The 19,182-nt window shown below is 39.1% G+C and overlaps 1 protein-coding gene across 8 annotated transcripts in view; it reads right to left on the bottom strand.

The window, feature by feature from the left end:
• The window catches only part of CEP152 (centrosomal protein 152), a 98,356-nt gene that overhangs the window by 56,462 nt on the left and 22,712 nt on the right, over positions 1–19,182 (bottom strand). For 5 of the 8 annotated variants that reach the window (XM_065941275.1, XM_065941277.1, XM_065941273.1 and 2 more), the window contains exons 7-12: positions 18,484–18,627; positions 17,225–17,364; positions 13,194–13,394; positions 8,060–8,207; positions 6,860–6,951; positions 5,960–6,123 (exon numbers count right to left, since the gene is read on the bottom strand). In XM_065941275.1, the coding sequence (XP_065797347.1) occupies positions 5,960–6,123; positions 6,860–6,951; positions 8,060–8,207; positions 13,194–13,394; positions 17,225–17,364; positions 18,484–18,627 (889 nt within the window). The remainder of the gene's footprint in view (positions 1–5,959; positions 6,124–6,859; positions 6,952–8,059; positions 8,208–13,193; positions 13,395–17,224; positions 17,365–18,483; positions 18,628–19,182) is intronic. The other 3 variants (XM_065941278.1, XM_065941279.1, XM_065941272.1) reach the window with 1 other exon arrangement.

Raw genomic sequence — 19,182 nt, 5'->3', positions numbered from 1 at the left:
TCAACAATGGCTAGGATACAGAGAAATAGGTACTATCATGATATGAGTAATAACACCTATTAAAAGTATCAAACATGCATGCTCCTTGACAAGATTATTCACCCACATCTAAGGAAATAAATCAAAGATGTGAATAAAGACCAGACTACAAGTATGCTTTTAGTTATAATAATGCATTAACTATGGTTGACAAAATTTTTAAAGTGTATTCCTAACTAAAATATAGTTCCACATATCCACTGATAAGTATTTACAACAATATTTACTGATATCTAAGGATTTCAGAATGTACCAAGTTAAAAGACACATTTTAAAGTAGTATATTCAATAGTATTTTATCCTTTAGAAACCTACAAAATAGAAAACGTGGAAGTTATATACCAAAATGTTGATAGTAGTTTTCTTCCTGGGAGGGGAAGTAAGATTTATGGCTGCTTTTAACTGGTAACTTCCAATGTTTCCATAAAAAAGAAAGCTACATTTGAGAAGAAATAAAAAGCTGATAGTATGTACCCTTAAAGTCATGTGATAAAAATGGAACCTCATCTCTACGGTCTTCCTCCACAAAACCCATGAGAAAAACTTCAAATTCCAGGAGGGTCTTCCTTCCTAAAAACACTTGACCAGCATTTCCCAAACTGTCAAGGTACTCAAAAATGAGGAAAGTCAGGAAGAACCTAGGGGAAAACGACTCCTAAATATAAGGGGGTATCCTAGATGTGATCTTGAAACAAAAAAGAACACCAGGTAAAAACGAAGGACATCTAAATAAACTATGGATATTCATTAATAATAATTCATCAGTATTAGTTCAAGAGTTGTACCATGCTGTTGTAAAATGTTAATAGGGAAAAACGGATGCAGAATATGGGGTAATTCTTTGTACTATGTTAATTTATAAATCTAAAACTGTTCTAAAAAATTAAAGTCTGTTTCTAAGAAAAAGGAAAAAGAATAGTATCCAGATTAACATAATTTCTCTAATTCTTCTGTTTCAGATGATTCCAAATGAAACATTAAATATATACACACATATATATGCATATTGTGTATATATATACATATACATATACAGAAAGAGAGAGAGAGGATGAACAAAATATTAGGGGTTTTTTAATGTTACAAAAGGAGCTCTTGGCAATGTACTACATATTTATCAATATACACAACTTTTTAAATATGTATTATATATAGTGTAAATATGTGTGTGTGTGCAGACCTCACCAACCTAAACCATTTCTATATAAATATGAGACAAATATAATTTATGTAAGAAATATAAAACATATTGCCATGCATCTTCCAGTGCTATACGACATGGTGAACTAACTTTCAAGCCGTTAACAAATTATGCTTCTTTTCTTACTCAACACTGACCACTGAAATAGCACACCACGTACTCCTAGAGGGAGCCAAGTCAGAGAGCAGAGAAAGTGCTAGCTAAAATAATTTTCTCTTCTTTCCCCAAAGGGAAAAGCCAGCAGTGGTGACCAGCTCTGTATTAGGCTCACTAGTGAGCCCTGGGGAGGGCGGTTCCCCTCAATCCAAATAAACTGTCCCTGATGAAGCCTGCTGAGAAGACCGGAGGAGAAAGGCTTTCCACTTGTTAAATGTTTATTATTTGAGCTTCACAGCCAACTACAATAAGGAAGAGGGGAAGCTGTCTGCAGGCTGCATGCAGATTTAGCTACTCCAATTCCATGAATGTGAAATACAGCACTGGGCTAAACCCTTAACGTTTACTAAGCAGTAGCTTGAGGGAGATGGTAGTCGAGAATAAAAGCTTGGAGCCGCTAATATTTGGGTCAGTGATTTGAAAGGAGCTGAAGTCAACAGAGAACTAAAATTCTTGACACTGGCAAAGTGTTGCTTCCTTTTGTTCTAAGAAACATGATTCAGCAGAGAAAAGGTACAAATCTAATCTCTCTTGTACCTCTTCCCACTTTGAACTAAGAATACTTTTACTTTTTCCTCAAAATGACTGAACAACAACAAAGCTAAATTCTTATCCATTAAAGCGTTGGTGGGAGGGACAGTAAGTAACTAAGTGCGTTTTCAGCTGTGTCCGCCTCTTTGCAACCCGATGGACTGCAGCCCACCTGGCTACTCTTTCCTTGGGATTTTTCCAGGCAAGAATACTGGAATGAGTTGCCATTTCCTCCTGCAGGGGATCTTCCCAACCCAGGGATCAAACCTGCAACTGTAGTATATCCTCATTGGCAGGCATATTCTTTACCTACTGAGCCATGTAGCCAATGATAGGAGGGATGACTGTAAGATAATGTCTTCACTTATCCTGCACTTCACTGAACATCTTCCTGAGCCCCAATGACGAACCACCTGTTTTAGTTATCCCTCACTTTCCCGGTTTAACACTGGCATTCCTTTTGGTATAATAGCCAAGTGATGTCTCAAGTTGATTATCCACAGGTGAAGGAAGAAACAGACAGAACAGGCTCCATCTTGAAATCAGGAGTCCATCTTCGGCCGGACTGTGGACTTTGAGCTCTATGCCCATGGAAAGGACATACCAACTGGAAAACCAGGCCCCCCGGATGGAAGAGCCCCAGGGCTCGTACCCAGACCCTCAGTCACCTAAAAGACCCCTAATTGTCTGTGTAACTGAACAGAATTATGAATTCTATTATGCTTATTGGGGTATGACCACAGGCCTATTGATAATTATCCACTGTTAACTACCTAGGCCTAAGGCATATGAATCACGGGTTATCTTTGATTGTATCTTTCTTTTCCTTTGTTCAGACTAGTTTCAGGGAATTTGGGGAGGTGGGTTTGGGCACGTACACTTAGGGTATATAAGGGTTTCACAAAAACTGGTCGGGGTCCTTGGCTAAGAGGAGACTCTGCCTTGGGCCCACTGGTGTAATAAACTGCACTCCTCTATCTGCATCATCCTTCTGAGTGAGTTTGTTTCCAGAACGCGTGTCTACAACACACGGATGTGCTTTAAATTACTGTAGGATCTGGGTGATGATTACTAAATAGAAGGGGCAAAGTAAATATATTTTAGTAAATGGCAAGATGGAATAACTCTACATCAAAAGATAAACCTACATATATATATATATACACACACACAAATACATACATGTATTATTTACCCAATTCCCAGACTAATTATGGGATAAAGTAAAGTAATAAGTTGCAGAGATATCTTTTTTGGCAGAAACTAAATCTTTAATCCTCTTTTTAAAACAACATAGAAGAATGAAGTTTAGAGCAAACAGGTTTGACTGTCTCGCAAATACAAACCAACAGACATACATGACAGTCAAGTTTTGGGTTGAAGTACTAGTTCTGTGGCTAAGCGTCTGTCTTCTTGGGCTAAGGAGTTCGCTCTTTTGAGCTCCGGTTTTCCCAACTCTAAAATAATATGTCTCCCATGCTTTCCCCAAGATTTAAATGAGGATCAAAGACTTTTTATAAAATGTGTCCAATCAAAAGCTGATTAAGGGGAAGGAGATTCAAGAGGGAGGGGATATATGTATACATATAACTGATTCACTTTGTTGGAGAGCAGAAACACAACATTGTGAAGAATTACACTCCAAGAAAAAAGATTAATATAAAATCTTATCAATGGTATATTTTAGTCAAGTCTTAAATAATAATAGTAACAGCTACCACTGATTAAATGCCTAGTATGTGCTAGAATTTATGACATGAGGTCCTTTATATTCTATCTATTTTAAGCCCCCAAGGGATATGCTGTACTCTTGCCTGATAAGAAAATAGGCTCAGAAAAGTCAAGAAACTTGCCCAAGGTCAGAAAATTAGTAATAAACCGCAAAGCTATGATTCAAAACAATTCTGGATCTAAAGACCGGGCTTTTTCCACTAGCCCCTGAGAATTAATCCAGCATTAACAGGAAATGAGCCATTCACAGCAGTCAATTTTCCAGATGACTACATTTTAACTTTAAATTTGTATGTAAATCTGTTTAAAGCGCATTCATCCTCTTTTGCTTATAATTAACTAACCAAAGCTGAAGGCTTCCTTTGGTAACTCAGGATCACAATTGTGGACACTCTGAAGTGGGTCAGAACAGGCCTAGATGTATAAAAGCTGCTCACCCCGCGGCGTGGCCGCTCCGGCACTGTGGCTTCCTGTCGCGCTCTCCTTGCTGAGACTGAGCTGGCCAGCTGAAGTCCTGGCAGCACCTCTCCCAGCTCCCTGACCCCTTTACTCCGCGGTCACTTAGGAAATCAGGTAACTCACGGATAGAGGAGCCTGGCGGGCTATAGTCCATGGGGTCTCAGAGTCAGACGCGACTGAAGCGACTTACCATGCACCCACATGCACACACGGGGTACCAACAAATCTAAGTCAATATGGCCCTGGGGTATGAGCCCCAAGATGGCTTCTAACAAATACACCACATAATCCAGGTCTGCTATTTGCTTCGTGGCGTTTGTCTGGATTGTAGTTGTGCTCTGTTGAGATGACAGTCTCTAAAGACTGACTTCCAGATAAGTGGAACCTAACTCAACTGACCTAACACTGTGTTCCACAGCACCACCTGACTGAGATCTTAATTTACTGCACCTCATTTGGTTGTTTTGAAAATGGAATCACAGCACTAAAATAGGTAAGTTCTAAAACACGGTGGAACAAACTTTTCAGAGGATTCATATGTTTGTATTTAGCTGCATGATACTTGAAACACACCAGGTAGTAAACACTTTCACTAAACACTAAGATGGCAAACTCAGTCTTAAAGTATAAATTGGATGGTGGTGGCTTCATTCAAGAATGCATTCAAGAAAGGCTTTCCTTAGCCTGAAAGCAATCTCTTCCAAATAAGCCTATCTTTCATCTTTATCCCAGACCAGAAGAAATGGCTAAAGACCCCCTTTGTATGTTAAGCACTGCATTTAGCACACAGCACTTAGTGGCTTACAAGTAGGTCTCCCTCTCTTCATCAGACAAAACAGAAACTCCCTGTGGGGAGAGCGCCTCTTTCATCTTCCGTACTCCACTCCGAGAGCCTTAAATAGTCCCTTCCAAACAGCAAACGCTTCAAACTATACATCCTTCCCTGCGTTTATCTTTTAAGTGTTTCATGATATCTAAATGTGCTCCCTCTTCTACCATGACCACTCCCTTCCCCGCTAGGCCCAGCAGGGACAATGACGCACACCCTTCCATGAGATTCCTAAAAATATATGTGCTAAATAAGCAGCATTAAAATATCTGTATTAAGCATAAAAGACAGAATCCCTATTTTAAAAGTAAGGTCACAGGGACTTCCCTGGTGGTCCAGTGGTTAAGAATCCACCTGCTAACGTAGGGGACATGGGTTCGATCCCTGATCAGGGAGGACTCCACATGCTATGGGGCAACTGACTCTGGGCACCACAACTACTAAAGCCCATGTGCCCTACAGCGCCATGCTCCACAACAAGAGAAGCCGTCACAACGAGAAGCCCATGCACCACAACGAGAGAGTAGCCCCCGAATGCCACAACTAGAGCAAGGCTTTGCACAGCAACGAAGACCCAGCATAGCCATAAATAAATAAATAAGGTCACAGTAAGGTTCCTAGGGAAAATCAATGCTCATTTTCTCATATACCATTGATAAATGGCTGCTTTCAACACACAGTTTTAACATAATAAAACTAATATGCTCTTGCCTTAATAGAACAGATACATAATTTAAGTAGTAGAATTTAACTTGTATATTTTAAGTAAATTATTTTTACCTTATTGGAACTGATGTGCCTATTGGTATTAAGACAGTACAATAGCAACGCTTGAGGTTTCTGTTCATTTTGATTTCTGACATTGGCAGTTCATTAGAAGTTACTAAAATAAACTGATTTGCACTAAGGAACCCCTAGGCAGTTCATCATTTCATGCCTGGTGCTGCTTGCTTATTATGCACCATCAATATTATTAACGTGAATTCTTCTATAGTAAAGAATTTTCTCCATACCTCTTAACTTTGGATTTTTTCCAGTTGACTTTCTTAATACCCAAATCAACATATGATTCAGTTAGTTCTATATTTAATTCTCCTTCTGAGTCACTTGGAAGTATTCCTAGTTTTGCAGCAGATTCATACAGAGAAATTTCATCTTTTAGTTCTTTTAATTCTTCCTAAAACACAAAATTATTGAAAGTGATTTTCATTTTTTTATAAGAAGGAATCAGTCATTCTTTCTATTCTTCAAAGTTCATTTTAATGATCAACAGAAGGCAGAAATGCTACTTCAAATACATTTTTTGGCATGCATTAAAAATGTAAAGGCCAGCACATATCAAGGTTTTCAAGTAAAATGAATGAACAAATAAAGTGAATGAGAAAGCAGATGTAAACACCTCTCTCACACCTCCCTCACTGACATTCCGTCCTCCACAAACAGCCTCCCTTGAGCTGAGAAGCTGGTGGCAGTGCATGTTGCCTAAGAGTAGGGGACAGAGGAGACTGGTTTAGGCTGCCAGTGGTGAAAAGGCACAAAATACTATGCATCTTTCCAGAGGAGGGAATACTGAACACTTCCTCCACTGGAAAACATAACTGGTACTGGAGGAGGGTGTGAGAGGACTGCAGTTGAACTGTAGATTTCCCACACCTGTAGACAAACCTATCTCTGGGACACTCCCCAAGATGAAAGGACGTGCCATGTGAAGGGAGGGATGGTCCCTTGCTCCACAGGTGGGCAGACCAGGGCTTGGCTACCCAGCTGTGTGGGTAAGGTTGTGAGTGACTCCTGTGGGCTGGATTGGAGATGGTCCAACCACCATACACAGAGAAATCCAAGGTTCAAAAAGGTGATGTAACCATCGCCTAATTCAGTTACCCAGAAAGTCTCTTCCTAGTGGCAAAACTCACTTGCAAAGCCTTGCTCATGTTTTCACTCATAGCGTGTGCCTTTTGTGCTTGCTGCAGCTGGAGCTGGAGTTGAGCCACCTCCTGTACTGAGCCTGTGGGAGAAAGAACCACAGAATACGTCAGATAAAGCGGAACAAACCGCCCATGACATACAGAAGAATTTGCATCCACTGAGGTTATAGCTGGTGGGACCCAGAAAGCATATGCATGGTGCTGACATTTTCAAGATTTAGTACGGCTGCCCAAAGGTCTTTGGGGAGTTGAAGACATGGGCTACTGTGACCTTGCCATGAATTAAACCAGCCATGTCTACAGACCTTAACACTCCACAAGTCCTTTAATAGGAGCAGAACATTCTAGCTCACAGATCACCAAAGTAAAAATTCTTTAGAACCCATTCCATTTCTACCTTCCAATAAGAAAACCACATCTTGATGCCTTTAGCTTCTGAGTGCTTTTATTTCCACCACTCCCACCTCCACATGTATTAGAAGCAAACTAGGATTGTACCCTTGAAACTCCAGTAACCTAACATTTTAAATGGTTAAAAGGTTCCCATTTAAAAAGGACTTTATTGGGTTTCCTCAGAAGAAAATGAGCCTCTAAGAAATGGCTAAGCAAAGTAATGATGGAGTATTAGGCAACTAAAGAAAACCATATTTTCAAAGCCTTTAATGGCAACCAAAAAGGCTCAGTAAGTAATACCATGTGGAACAAAGGAACAAACTTAAATGACCTAAATGGAGTATGATGCAAATTTTGTCCCCACCAAAACACACACACACACTTAGGCAGACTTCAACTTCTAATAACCCATTCTTCAGACATTGTACCAGTCGTCTGAATTATTCAATCTTTGCACATTCAGCTTGGATTTGTTTTAAAACGCACTAGGTACAGAAACAGGGAACTGTCTATACATGTTCACTTGTGAATAACATTAACCATTGTCTCTGCATAGTAGGATTATTGGTTATTTTTATTTCCTACTTTATACTTGTCTGGATTTCCCCAATTATCTAATGAAAATACACCACATCTTCGTAGACATACACCAGTAACAATGTTAAGAAAAAATTCTGTCTCCAATGAACTTTTCTGTTTTTTTCTGGATTTTTATAGTAATTCATGGATCCTACTAGGCTTGCTCCACAGTTTCTCCTAGCCTTCTGGGGAGTCAGCACCCACACAGACACCCACCTGAGTGCAGGAGGTTGGCACACTGCTTCTGACTCTCCTCCAGGCTTCTCGTCAATCTGTTAATGATCTCAGTCTTTTCTAATCTGGTTGCTTCTTGATTCCTTTCCAGTTGCTTAACCTGATCTTTCAAATGACAGCAGATATCTTCCTAAACAGAAAAAGCATCCAAGAAGTCCTTTTCATAAGCAAGTTATTGTATATTAAACTGACAATTATGACCTTACATCTTTGGATTTTAAGTCAAATATAAAATCATTACCTGACAGGATCACCTCTTTTACAAGGTCAAGTGCACAAGTTTGAGTCAGGAGAACAAACTGGTCAGTCACCGACTGCTCAGTCTGTTTTTCCTTTCGGTTGAATTTGAATCTGATGGCTTCTAAAGTCTCTCTCTGCTCTGTATACCTAAGACACTGTTATTATAAAATTGGATTTTATTCAAGCCAAAGGAAATGTATTACATCCCTATTTGCATTTTACACTCTCAGTATAATTGTGTTACACAGTAGGCAAACCACCTTGAACCATGGAATCTGTGTACCAAGTCAGCAAGGATACAGACAAAACACATGGAAACTCACTCTATTCTGAATAGCCAAAAAGTAGCCCTCCCTCTTCTGAACTGGTTTTAAACTTGATCTGTTTCTCTTATGTTTTTCCATCTTGTATAGGTCTTTTTTCTCTTATGAGTCTCTTTGAAGGTGCCTATATAGTGCCTTATACATAGTGAAAGCTACAAAAGACGTTTGAAAAATGACAAAGAAAAACAGGATAAATGTGTGCATGTATGTATGTAATTACATGTGGCTATATAGAGAATCTAGAGCAGGTATATAATACATTCAAATGTCTACAAAAAGAAACTGTGTTTGGAAGTAATGAGCCATGGGAATCCCAAAGCCAGGTAGAAGAAATCATCATCTCTCTCATTCAAGAAGGGTGACACAGGCTGAATTTAGGCAAATAGCAGAGCATGTGAGAGGCACATAAGTAAATCAAGGTAACTGGCTGAAGTTACCTGAAAAAGCCTGAAGAAAATAAATAGTAAGAGGCAAATCAAGAAAGGACTTTGAGACAGAGAGAAGGCATTTGGGGCCTGATTTTACCGTAATCTAAAGCCTAATAATGTCTTACGGTTACAAATAGAAAATATATCACCTCATAGGGATACTAACACTCGCCTTAAGCAGAACAGAGAGACTCTGAAGTTCCCTGTTAGCTTAAAAATTCATGAGCATTTTGTATTCTATTTCATAATGTGTCACGTTTGCTTTAACGTTTTTCTACCAAATTTTTGATCAAAATGAAGCTTCTGGAACCTGGTCCATGTTTATTCAACAGTGCAAACCTCTTGGCACACTGCTGCTGATTCCCAGGCCAGTTTGGTTCTAAAGCACCAAAGTAACAAGGCAAACACAACGGATGAGCTAATATTCATGACAATGTGAATGTGTGAGCAAGAAGAGGTGGGGAGACAAGTCACATTTATGTGCTGGGAAGGTCATGATAGCTTTTACCAGACACTGAGAACTGGCCCAAAAGAGTTCAAGAAAAGGTAATTATGAAAACTATTATAATAAAGAGGCAGACCATGGAAATAATTTGACTATATGCAGCAATCTAATTAAGAGTCCCCCAAGTGGCCTGGTGGTTAGGATTCTGGGCTTTCACTGCCAAGACTCTGGTTCAATCCCTGGTCAGGGACCTAAGATTCCCAAAAGCCACGTGGCAGAATGCAGGGGGCAAAGGTGGGGGCCTTAGGCAACAATCAATTAAGCCATGCTGTTTCCTGTTGACAAGTTCAGGAAAACATATCATACTCATAAAACTATGCAGTTTAAACACCAAGAAACAAAACAAAAATAAATGGTTCTATCTTTTCCGCAATTAGCTTGAGTGAGAACACTCAGCTCAAGATTGACAGAGGCAGATGTCTTTGAAGACTGAATGAGACAACTGAATGAGACAAATGAAATAGAATTGAACAGATTTGTAGTGCACAAAGGAAAAAAAAAATTAAGCCACATGCACACAGGTCTGCTGGAGTCTCTCAGTCAATAGGAAGTGCTTAAATACATATAAAAGATTAGAAGATAGATCAGCTGAAGGTCATAACATAGAAACCAAAGTCCATGACTTCAACAGAAGCTGAAGATTTCAAGAAGACCAGAATGAAGAAAGATTTAAACCACCGAGGAGCTAATCAGAGATGTCAACCGGTATCAGGAAGAAGTAGAAGTCAGTTCAGACACCTGAACAGAGATCTCAGGATATGACACTTCTGTGAATGGAAGAGAAAGGAGACACCTGGAAGGAAAGCACCTCAGAAATAGCATGCTATAAGCGTCCTGTCAGTGAAGGAACATCATGAGCTGCAAGAGCTCATTTCTTCTCGTCTTCTCTGTCACACACACACACACACACACACACACACACACACACACACACACAAAACCCAAGGGTAACTCAGCCAAAATAACAAGAACGGCTACACATTGAGTGTGTGTATAATCCCTTCTACCAGAAAAGCTGATGACTTAAGGAAAATATTAAATTAGTAATACAATTTTACATGCCATGTATTTCTCAAAATACATGTTACAAAAAAATTAAAACACATATAAACACGATTATATGATGGATTGCTACTCCTCCCATCACGTGGAATTAGGTAGCTTCTGCATTGAGTTTTGTCTTTCAAAATAGATTTAAATCTATGTAAACTTTGTTTACATCCTGATGTTTAGCTGTTTTCAGTAAAACTCTGCTGAACAAATGAAATAATATGATTATTTCACAAGTATAGTCCTTTCCCTCCAAAAGCAAGTTTTTCACAAAGCAGTGATTTTCAGATTTTTGCAAGGGGGAGGTCTGAACCTCTTGAAAAATCTGAATAAGCTCATGGGTCTTCTCAAAGAAAACTGCATATACTGACACCCAAGAGAAAATCATACCCACAATTTCAGAGATTCAAGAGCTCCCTGGAGCCTAGTCATGGACTGCTTTAGAAGATGTCAGGTTAACAATCTGTCACTCACAAATCATACAATATGTGATCATCTACGCAGGTAACACTGGCATGTACTCAGGTACACAGTTGTGTGACTATGTGCAAGCCACTAAGAACCCAGACATTAGCAAACTTGTTCATCTGCTACATCACCTAGTTAATTCCATGCTACTCTTTCTCAAGAGTTGTTTTTTTCTTCTTTGTAACCTGCAGAGTGGAGTGGAGCAGGAAAAGGCTTATCAGAAAGGGAAAGATTTTGCTCCTCTTCAATAACTTTTCTATTTTTAAAAAAAAAAGAGGACAAGGGGCAGTATATATGTATGGTTACCAGTTATGGCAAGAAAATCTAAATCACCTGTCTCTATAGAACACACTCATGCATCTTCCTGATTACAGGCAGCCAACTCCCTGGCTCTTGGCTGATCTTTACAGCACTTTTTCCAATTAGGACTCTCGGCTTGGATTCTGAGATAATACCACCTGCCTTTTATTAAAAATACTGCTGAGTCAAATGATAGCAAATGGACAGCATGAAAGGGATACCAAAAAAAAAAAAGCATTCCCAGAAAGAAAAAAACACCGGGCACTTTGGAATCACCACTTTGCAAAGCAGTTATGGAACAATACGCAGAAGCTGACATCAGTGCTATGCTCTGCTCTGTTTTAAATAAAAGAAAAAAGAAAAATCACTGACAGAATGTAACAGCAGACAAGACCTTAATCAACACTTTCACTGTATGGTTCAGGCATCCGAAGCCCAGTCAGCACAGAATGAAGACTCTGTTCTGTGTTCTAGTCTAGGATTCTTTGGCTGAGGGGTCGGAAGAGGTGAGAAAAGTGAATGGAGCAAGTACAGGGGTTGAAACACACTAGGAACTGCTCCCAGGCTGCCCCTGAGTGAGTGTGCCTCAGTCAGGAGAGAATGGAGAGATCCCCAACCCAGCGTGGAAAAGCCACGGATACCGACTCCTCTCATCATCGGAGGAGGCACCGCTCTTCACAGCAGCTTTCACGCTGCTACCCAAACAGAGCCACGCTTAATAAAACCATATCTCAAATTCTATCTGTTTTAATATTACAGAAAGTAGACTTTAATAATTATTCTTTTTTTACCTTTTTTTCTAGACTTTAATAATTTGTCGAAGTCTTTGTCTTTCCCTACCCTCTACTTATCCTTCACACTGATCAAATTCACAGTATTTTTCTACATAAAAAGAATCTTAAAAAAATCTATATGGGAAAAAAATAAATCCAATAAAAATTCATATAAACACACATAAAAGTAAAATAAAATAATATACAAACAACTATTATTGCCAATAATGCAGTTTTATAGTACTCAACCTAAATCATGGAAAAATTTACAGTCAGCTGTATAAATAAGAAAAAACAACCCAAATCAGTGTGAATTTTAAATGGGGAGGGATTTTCTAGATCTTCTCATCTTAACATTCTTCTCTTCTTTCCTTGGGTTAAATTAATTCTGAAATTACATTGAGAAAGACAATCCCTGAAATTTTATTCATTCAACTGATTATCTGGGGTTTTGGAGCACAAGCAAACCCACTACCTGGGTTAAAACATTTTATTCCCTTTGGGCAAAGCTAAATAAAAACTGTGAAACACGCTCAAGTTTCATATCTAAATGATTTCAGATCAGAATCTCTTCCCTATTTATTACACTAGTCTCAAAATCAACTCTTCTCCCAAGAATCATTTCTAGACAATATTTACTGACAAGTTAATAAACAGACACTGGGAGACCCAAGAAAGGTCTTCTCCTGGTTAATCTCCAAGGACAACCACTCAATTCCAGGCCAGCTCCTAGAACACTCCCTCTTTTCAGTTTGGAATCTTCTAAGACATATAAACAATATGCATAAATATTTGACAAATGAAGAAGTAGTAATATGAGAAGTGAGAAGCACTAACCAGTCCTACCAGAGGAAGGACTTCCAAAAGTATGCCCTCGGGCATATCCACAGATAAAACTCTTCGGGCTTTTAAATTTTACTCATACTCAAATACCTACTGCAAACACCCAGCTCTTCTCTATGATGAACCGCAAGATGTCAGTCATGACTTTACTTGTTTATAACAGTTGCTATTTGAAATCATTCCAACCTGTTCCTTCAGTGCAGTAAGGGTAGCATCCAACTTCCTTTGTAAGGACAGCACTTGCTCCTCATACTTCTTTGTGAGGCCCATCACGATGCTCTCATGCTGCTCCCTCGTGCGCTGAAGCGATTCCGAATGATGCAAGTCCAACAGCTGCTGCTTCAGGCTGTCCAGGGCCATCTCAGTAGTTCTGGACTTTTTAATCATCTAGAAAATACACACAGGATACACATTTACAGTATTCTGACTCTGTGCTATCTTCATGAATTTTAATTACAAAACTCAACCACACTTAACTAAATGAAAGTAGGGGCTTCTCAGTAGTAAAGAACCCACTGCCAATGAAGGAGACACAAGAGACGTGGGGTTCAATCCCTGGGTGGGGAAGATCCCCTGGAGTAGGAAATGGCAACCCACTCCAGCATTCTTGCTTGGAGAATCCCATGGACAGAGGAGCCTGGCGGGCTACAGTCCACGGGGGTGCAAAGAGTCAGACATGATTGAGTGACTAAACAACAAGAACAAGAACAAAGAGAAGAAAGGTCTCCCCGTGGTGGCTCTAGTTCCCTATCTGGGATCCACCAGGCCCGTGGTTGCTGGGATTATTATTCACAGGGAAGAAGAGTCTGGAAGTGTCTGAGGAAAGAGAGAGAAGATTTTGCACAACATGATGGCAATGTGGGTTCCAGGCAAGGAGTCTGCTGCTTATACACCCATCTCAGTGCTGTTTGCATCGCTCTGTGCTCCAAGTGCTGGAGGGAAGTCCAACTGTTAGGTCATGGGAAAATGACAACTTTTTTAAAAATTTATTTATTTTTTAATTGAAAGATAATTGCTTTATAGAATTGTGTTGGTTTCTGCCAAAGAGCAGCATGAATCAGACATGAGAGGTGGGATGGGGAGGGAGGTAGAAGGGAGGTTAAAGACAACTGCTGCTGGAAAGATTGATGAACCTTCTCAGTGGTCACATACTAAAAAGGAAGCTTTTTAAACTGTACCTGTATGGTTATGGAGAAGTAATTGTGTAGCAGGTTTACTGACAACTCCCACAAGATGCCCATGTTCTAATTCCTGAAACCTGTGAATAGTTCTGTCACATTACAATGGGAAATTAAGGTTGTAAGTGGATTAAAGTTGCTAACCAGATGACCTCAAATAAGGAGACTGTCCTGGATTACCAGGGCGGACCCACTGTATCCAGAAGGGTCCTTTAATGAGGAAAACTGGGGGGAAAAAAGTCAGAATTGTGACTGCTAGCTCTGAAAATGGAAATGGACCATACACCAAGGAATGCAGGGGGCCTCTAGAAACTGGAAAAAGCAAAAAAGGGGATTCTCCCCTGGATCTCCAGAAAGCAACAGACCTCTACTGACACCTTGATTTTAGCCCAATGAAAGCCATGCCAGACTTCTGACTTTCTGTCTGTAAGGTAATAAATTTTGCTGTTTTAAGCCACTAACCCTGTGGGGATCTGTTAAAGCAGCAATAGAAAATTAATGTACCTGGTGGTTCTGTTGCCTTTTTAAATTTATTTAATTTTAATTTTTAATTTAATTTTATACTATTTTATTTTTTATAAATGCAAGTTCTAACTTATAAAAAGATTACTAAAAGATTATGTAGATTATGACATAAAAGCCACTCTTTAATAACTATCATTTTTCAAAAAAATTTAAATAATGATAGTCTATATTACACATAAAAATGAAAAATTTCAAATGAGGTCGCTTCTTCATTCTATTCCAGAGATTGCCTATTTATCCCAATACCACTTAAACTACTTAAGACATTCATCATTTGTTCAGTAAATGATGTGGACACTTTGTGCCAGGCAGGGTTCCAAGCACTTAAGGACAGGATGACAAGACAGCCAAGGCCTAAAGTCTTATTACTTTCTGGTGAAAAGGGACAGACAATAATAAGTAAACAGATGAGATAATTTCAGACGGCTTTAAAATGGAGTGATAAAATATGGCACAATAGAGGGGAGTGGGAGTGAGAAGCAATAGACTACTTTAGATGTAAGGCTGATGAGAAGTCCTCTCTGTTTTTAGCTAAGAACTGAAGGCTGAAAATGAACCAGACATGAGACAACATTGTTTATTTTTTTTTTTTGAGACAACATTGTTTAAACTCTTCCATCTTCAGAACTAGCCACTAATCTCATCTAGAACCAAGTCACTTTTGTTTGTAACCACCAAAACAGCATTACTCACAAGAATCATTCATTGCCAGGCGTGGCTACCAATGACTTGTGACTATTTCACATGATCAAATGGCCACCCTTCTCATTAATCAAAGAATGTGCCACCACTTCAAAGGCTAGTCCGTTGGGGTCAGAAATTTTAGTTTCTGATGCTTTGTCAGTAACCAGCTTTGTAATCCTGGAAAAGTAATGTGACCTCGCCAAGACTTGGTTAACCATCCATAAAATGGTAAACACAATGCTTCACTAATCAAAATCCCAACAAGACTTTATAAAGCATGGGAAGTTGATTTGCAAGGTCTAAAAGGAAAAGTGTAAAAAAGAGCTACTAAATATTTTAAGAATTGTAAGGGTAGCCCTTGTTTATCAGATTTCAAAACACAAAATAAAACTATACTTGTGATAGTATCAGAGCAGGAAAAGAGAAATATGTAAGAAAAAAAAAATTCAGAGGTTAGGTCAATTTTGAACACCATAACTCACTCACCATGTACTGATCACCTATAATGTACCAGGCTCTAGGCTTATGTGGTGAGGTTACTAAGATGAGGGCAACCCCTTCTGGCCTTCAAGATTATTCTAGGTCTGTTATAACAGATGTGAACATCTGACTTGAGGAAGAAAACGGGAAGACTTAGGAAAAGAAAAGCCTTGAGCAGGGGCTTGTTAATCAAATAGCAATGTGCTGAGGAGAGGGCATTCCAGGGATAGGAGACGGCACATGTGAGTACATAAAAACAGACAGGCTATTGAGTTTAAGAGGGAGAGAAGAACCTAGACGTCCATCAGCAGACCAATGGATAAGGAAGTTGCAGTACATATATACCATGGAATACTACTCAGCCATTAAAAAGAATACATTTGAATCAGTTCTAATGAGGTGGATGAAACTGGAGCCTATTATACAGAGTGAAGTAAGCCAGAAAGATAAGCACCAATACAGTATACTAACGTATATATATGGAATTTAGAAAGATGGTAGCAATAACCCTGTATGTGAGACAGCAAGAGACACAGATGTATAGAACAGTCTTTTGGACTCTGTGGGAGAGGGCGAACGGGATGATATGGGAGAATGGCATTGAAACATGTAAATTATCATATGTGAAACGAATCACCAGTCCAGGTTCGATGCATGGGACAGGGTGCTCAGGGCTGGTGCACTGGATGACCCAGAGGGATGGGATGAGGAGGGAGGTGGGCGGGGGGGTTCAGGATGGGGAACACATGTACACCCATGGCAGATTCATGTCAATGTATGGCAAAACCAATACAATATTGTAAAGTAAAAAAATAAATAAATAAATAAAACTGGAAAAAAAAAAAGTGAGAAAGAGAAAGGCAAGGATCAGATGGTCATCCTGACACCCTATTTCATCCCGCAAGTAAAGCAGGGTCATTGAAAGACTTTAAGTAAGGGAAAGACATAACTAGAACTGTGCTTCAGAAAGATTACTCAGATGGCCAGATGAAAGAAGAGAAGGGGTAAAAGATTAGAGACTACATAAGAGACTTCTGCAAAAGATGAGAACATACTGAACTAGGGACGTGTGGGCAGAAATAAGGAGACTCAACACAACGTGGTGGCTGACTAGACAAAGGAACACCGAAGCTGAACTCTCCTCCAGACTTCTGGTGGATAGATGACTAGGTGAATGGGAGACCCATTCCTCCACGGAAAGGGAGAGAAATGTAGACTGACTTATGGGAGAAGAATGTGTAAACTTCAAAGTTTTTCTAAATTTAGTCCCAAAATACAAAACATTAAGCAACTAACATTTCATTGTAATCAACAACTTTTTGCCATAAATAATGAAGATCAAATATTTACCTGTTCTTCATTGACTTTTAAAGCTTGTATTTGGGTCTCCAGTGCTTTTATTTGTGCTTCAAGCTGTATTTCTCTTTCTTTTCCATTCTGAAAGAGTTTCTGTGATTCTCGAAGGCTGAGGGCCAAACCATCCTTTTCATCTAGAATATTAAAAAATTTTATATAAGTAATATGTTACTGCAGAGGGATCCTTAATTGCCATAATCTATTAAACATGAGAACTTTATCACATATAAATGTTGCTGCATTTAATTCAGTTCAGATAATGAACTTCACTTGATTTGGAAAAAGTCAGAAAAGCTTCAAAAAAAGAATGCGAGTGACATCAAAAAAATTTTTTTTTTACAGAACAGCAACCACTCTCTTCAAAAATCTTATTGTATCCCTTTAGGGACCAAAAGATCCCCTTAAAAAATCATTTCAATATCTGTTACTTGAGAAGCTACATAGATATGACAAGCGCCTGCTGATCAAAGAAACAATCTGAGGAAAAATTATTTTTTATACATACTCTCAATGACCTCTTAAATTCACCTAGTCTTTAATTCTTCCCACATACTTTACTGTAACAGTTCACAAGTTCTTCTCTCAAAATAAATTTCATGAGCATTACAAAAAGATCTTTTCACTATCAATTAAGTTTGAAATAAGCTGGAGTTCAGTCACAAAATTATTCTACAAACGAGAGTTCAACATTTACCGAACTACAGAAAGCATAAAGAGTGAGCAATTATAATCTGAAACCTGTGTTTACACTCTGCTTCTCCCAGAGATGACCACATTTTCTCCTTGGCACTCTCAAAGCAGTTCAGGATCACTAACTCTTACTTGGATTGAAATGTTATGCTAATTCATAGGCTCAGAAAACGTACTGCACACTAAACACAAGTCTCTCTGGGAACTGGAATACTTTATCCAAGGTAAACTACATAAGGAATTGATACGTTTTTTTTTTTTTTGATACCTTTTTAAGATGGAATGCTATCAGCATATTTATATAATGTTCACTGATTCTATTAGTCTAATAAAATAGAAAAAAAGGGAAAACAATGAGGACCTCAAAATGTATGTTCTGGAAAGGAGCCCAAGGCAATGTGACAAAAGTCCTGGATTTTTGTTTTGTTCTGACTGATTCATCGTGAGCCCCTCATCAAGTGCATCAAATCTCTATGCTTCATATTTAAAATGAGGTTACTGGAAACAAGCTATCTAGCTCTATGAACCTCAAACACAACAGCACTCAACAGTTGTTTTCTCACCTTTGGTTATCAGAAGCTGATGATTCAGATACCTAATTTGACGTTCACTTTCGTTTAACTTTTCAACTAAATTGTCCAGTTGTCTCTCTTTAGCTTTGTTAAGAACCTGAAGTTGAATAATCTGCATATTTTCTGCAGAGTCTGCTTGGGAATTAAAGACAACTTATCAGATAAAAGCATATCAAAATATAAATCTGTGGTCATCTCGGGCAATGTTTTATCAAACTACAAATACAACTTAGGGTATCATGAAATCAATTCAGGAGATTATGACTAGCATTTTTAATAAACAATGTTACTGGGCCAAAAACTTGGGTCTGCTCACCCGCACACAGTAAAGCCAATCTACTGACACCTAGTTGTAGTGAAGGCAAGTGCAGCGTTTACGGGGCCGTTTAAGGAGTCTGAGCTTTTTAAGCATCAGCTGTCCAGGACTTCTCTTACTGAACCTTATCATAAATGCTGCATTTCCCTGATGGCTCAGTAAAGAATCTGCCTGCAATGTAGAAGACCTGGGTTCAAGCCCTGAGGTGGGAGGATCCCCTGGAAAAGGGAATGACAACCCACTCCAGTATTCTTGCCTGGAGAATTCCATGGACAGAGGAGCCCGGCGGGCTACAGTCCACGGGGTCACAGAGAGTCAGACACGACTCAGTGACACACTTTGACACTTTTCCCTTCACCACAACCAGGTGTTGG

Source organism: Muntiacus reevesi, chromosome 7, assembly GCF_963930625.1.
Source record: "Muntiacus reevesi chromosome 7, mMunRee1.1, whole genome shotgun sequence".
Lineage (NCBI taxonomy): Eukaryota > Metazoa > Chordata > Mammalia > Artiodactyla > Cervidae > Muntiacus > Muntiacus reevesi.
The sequence above is the reverse complement of the archived record's forward strand: the minus strand, read 5'-3'. Positions and strand labels throughout refer to the sequence as shown.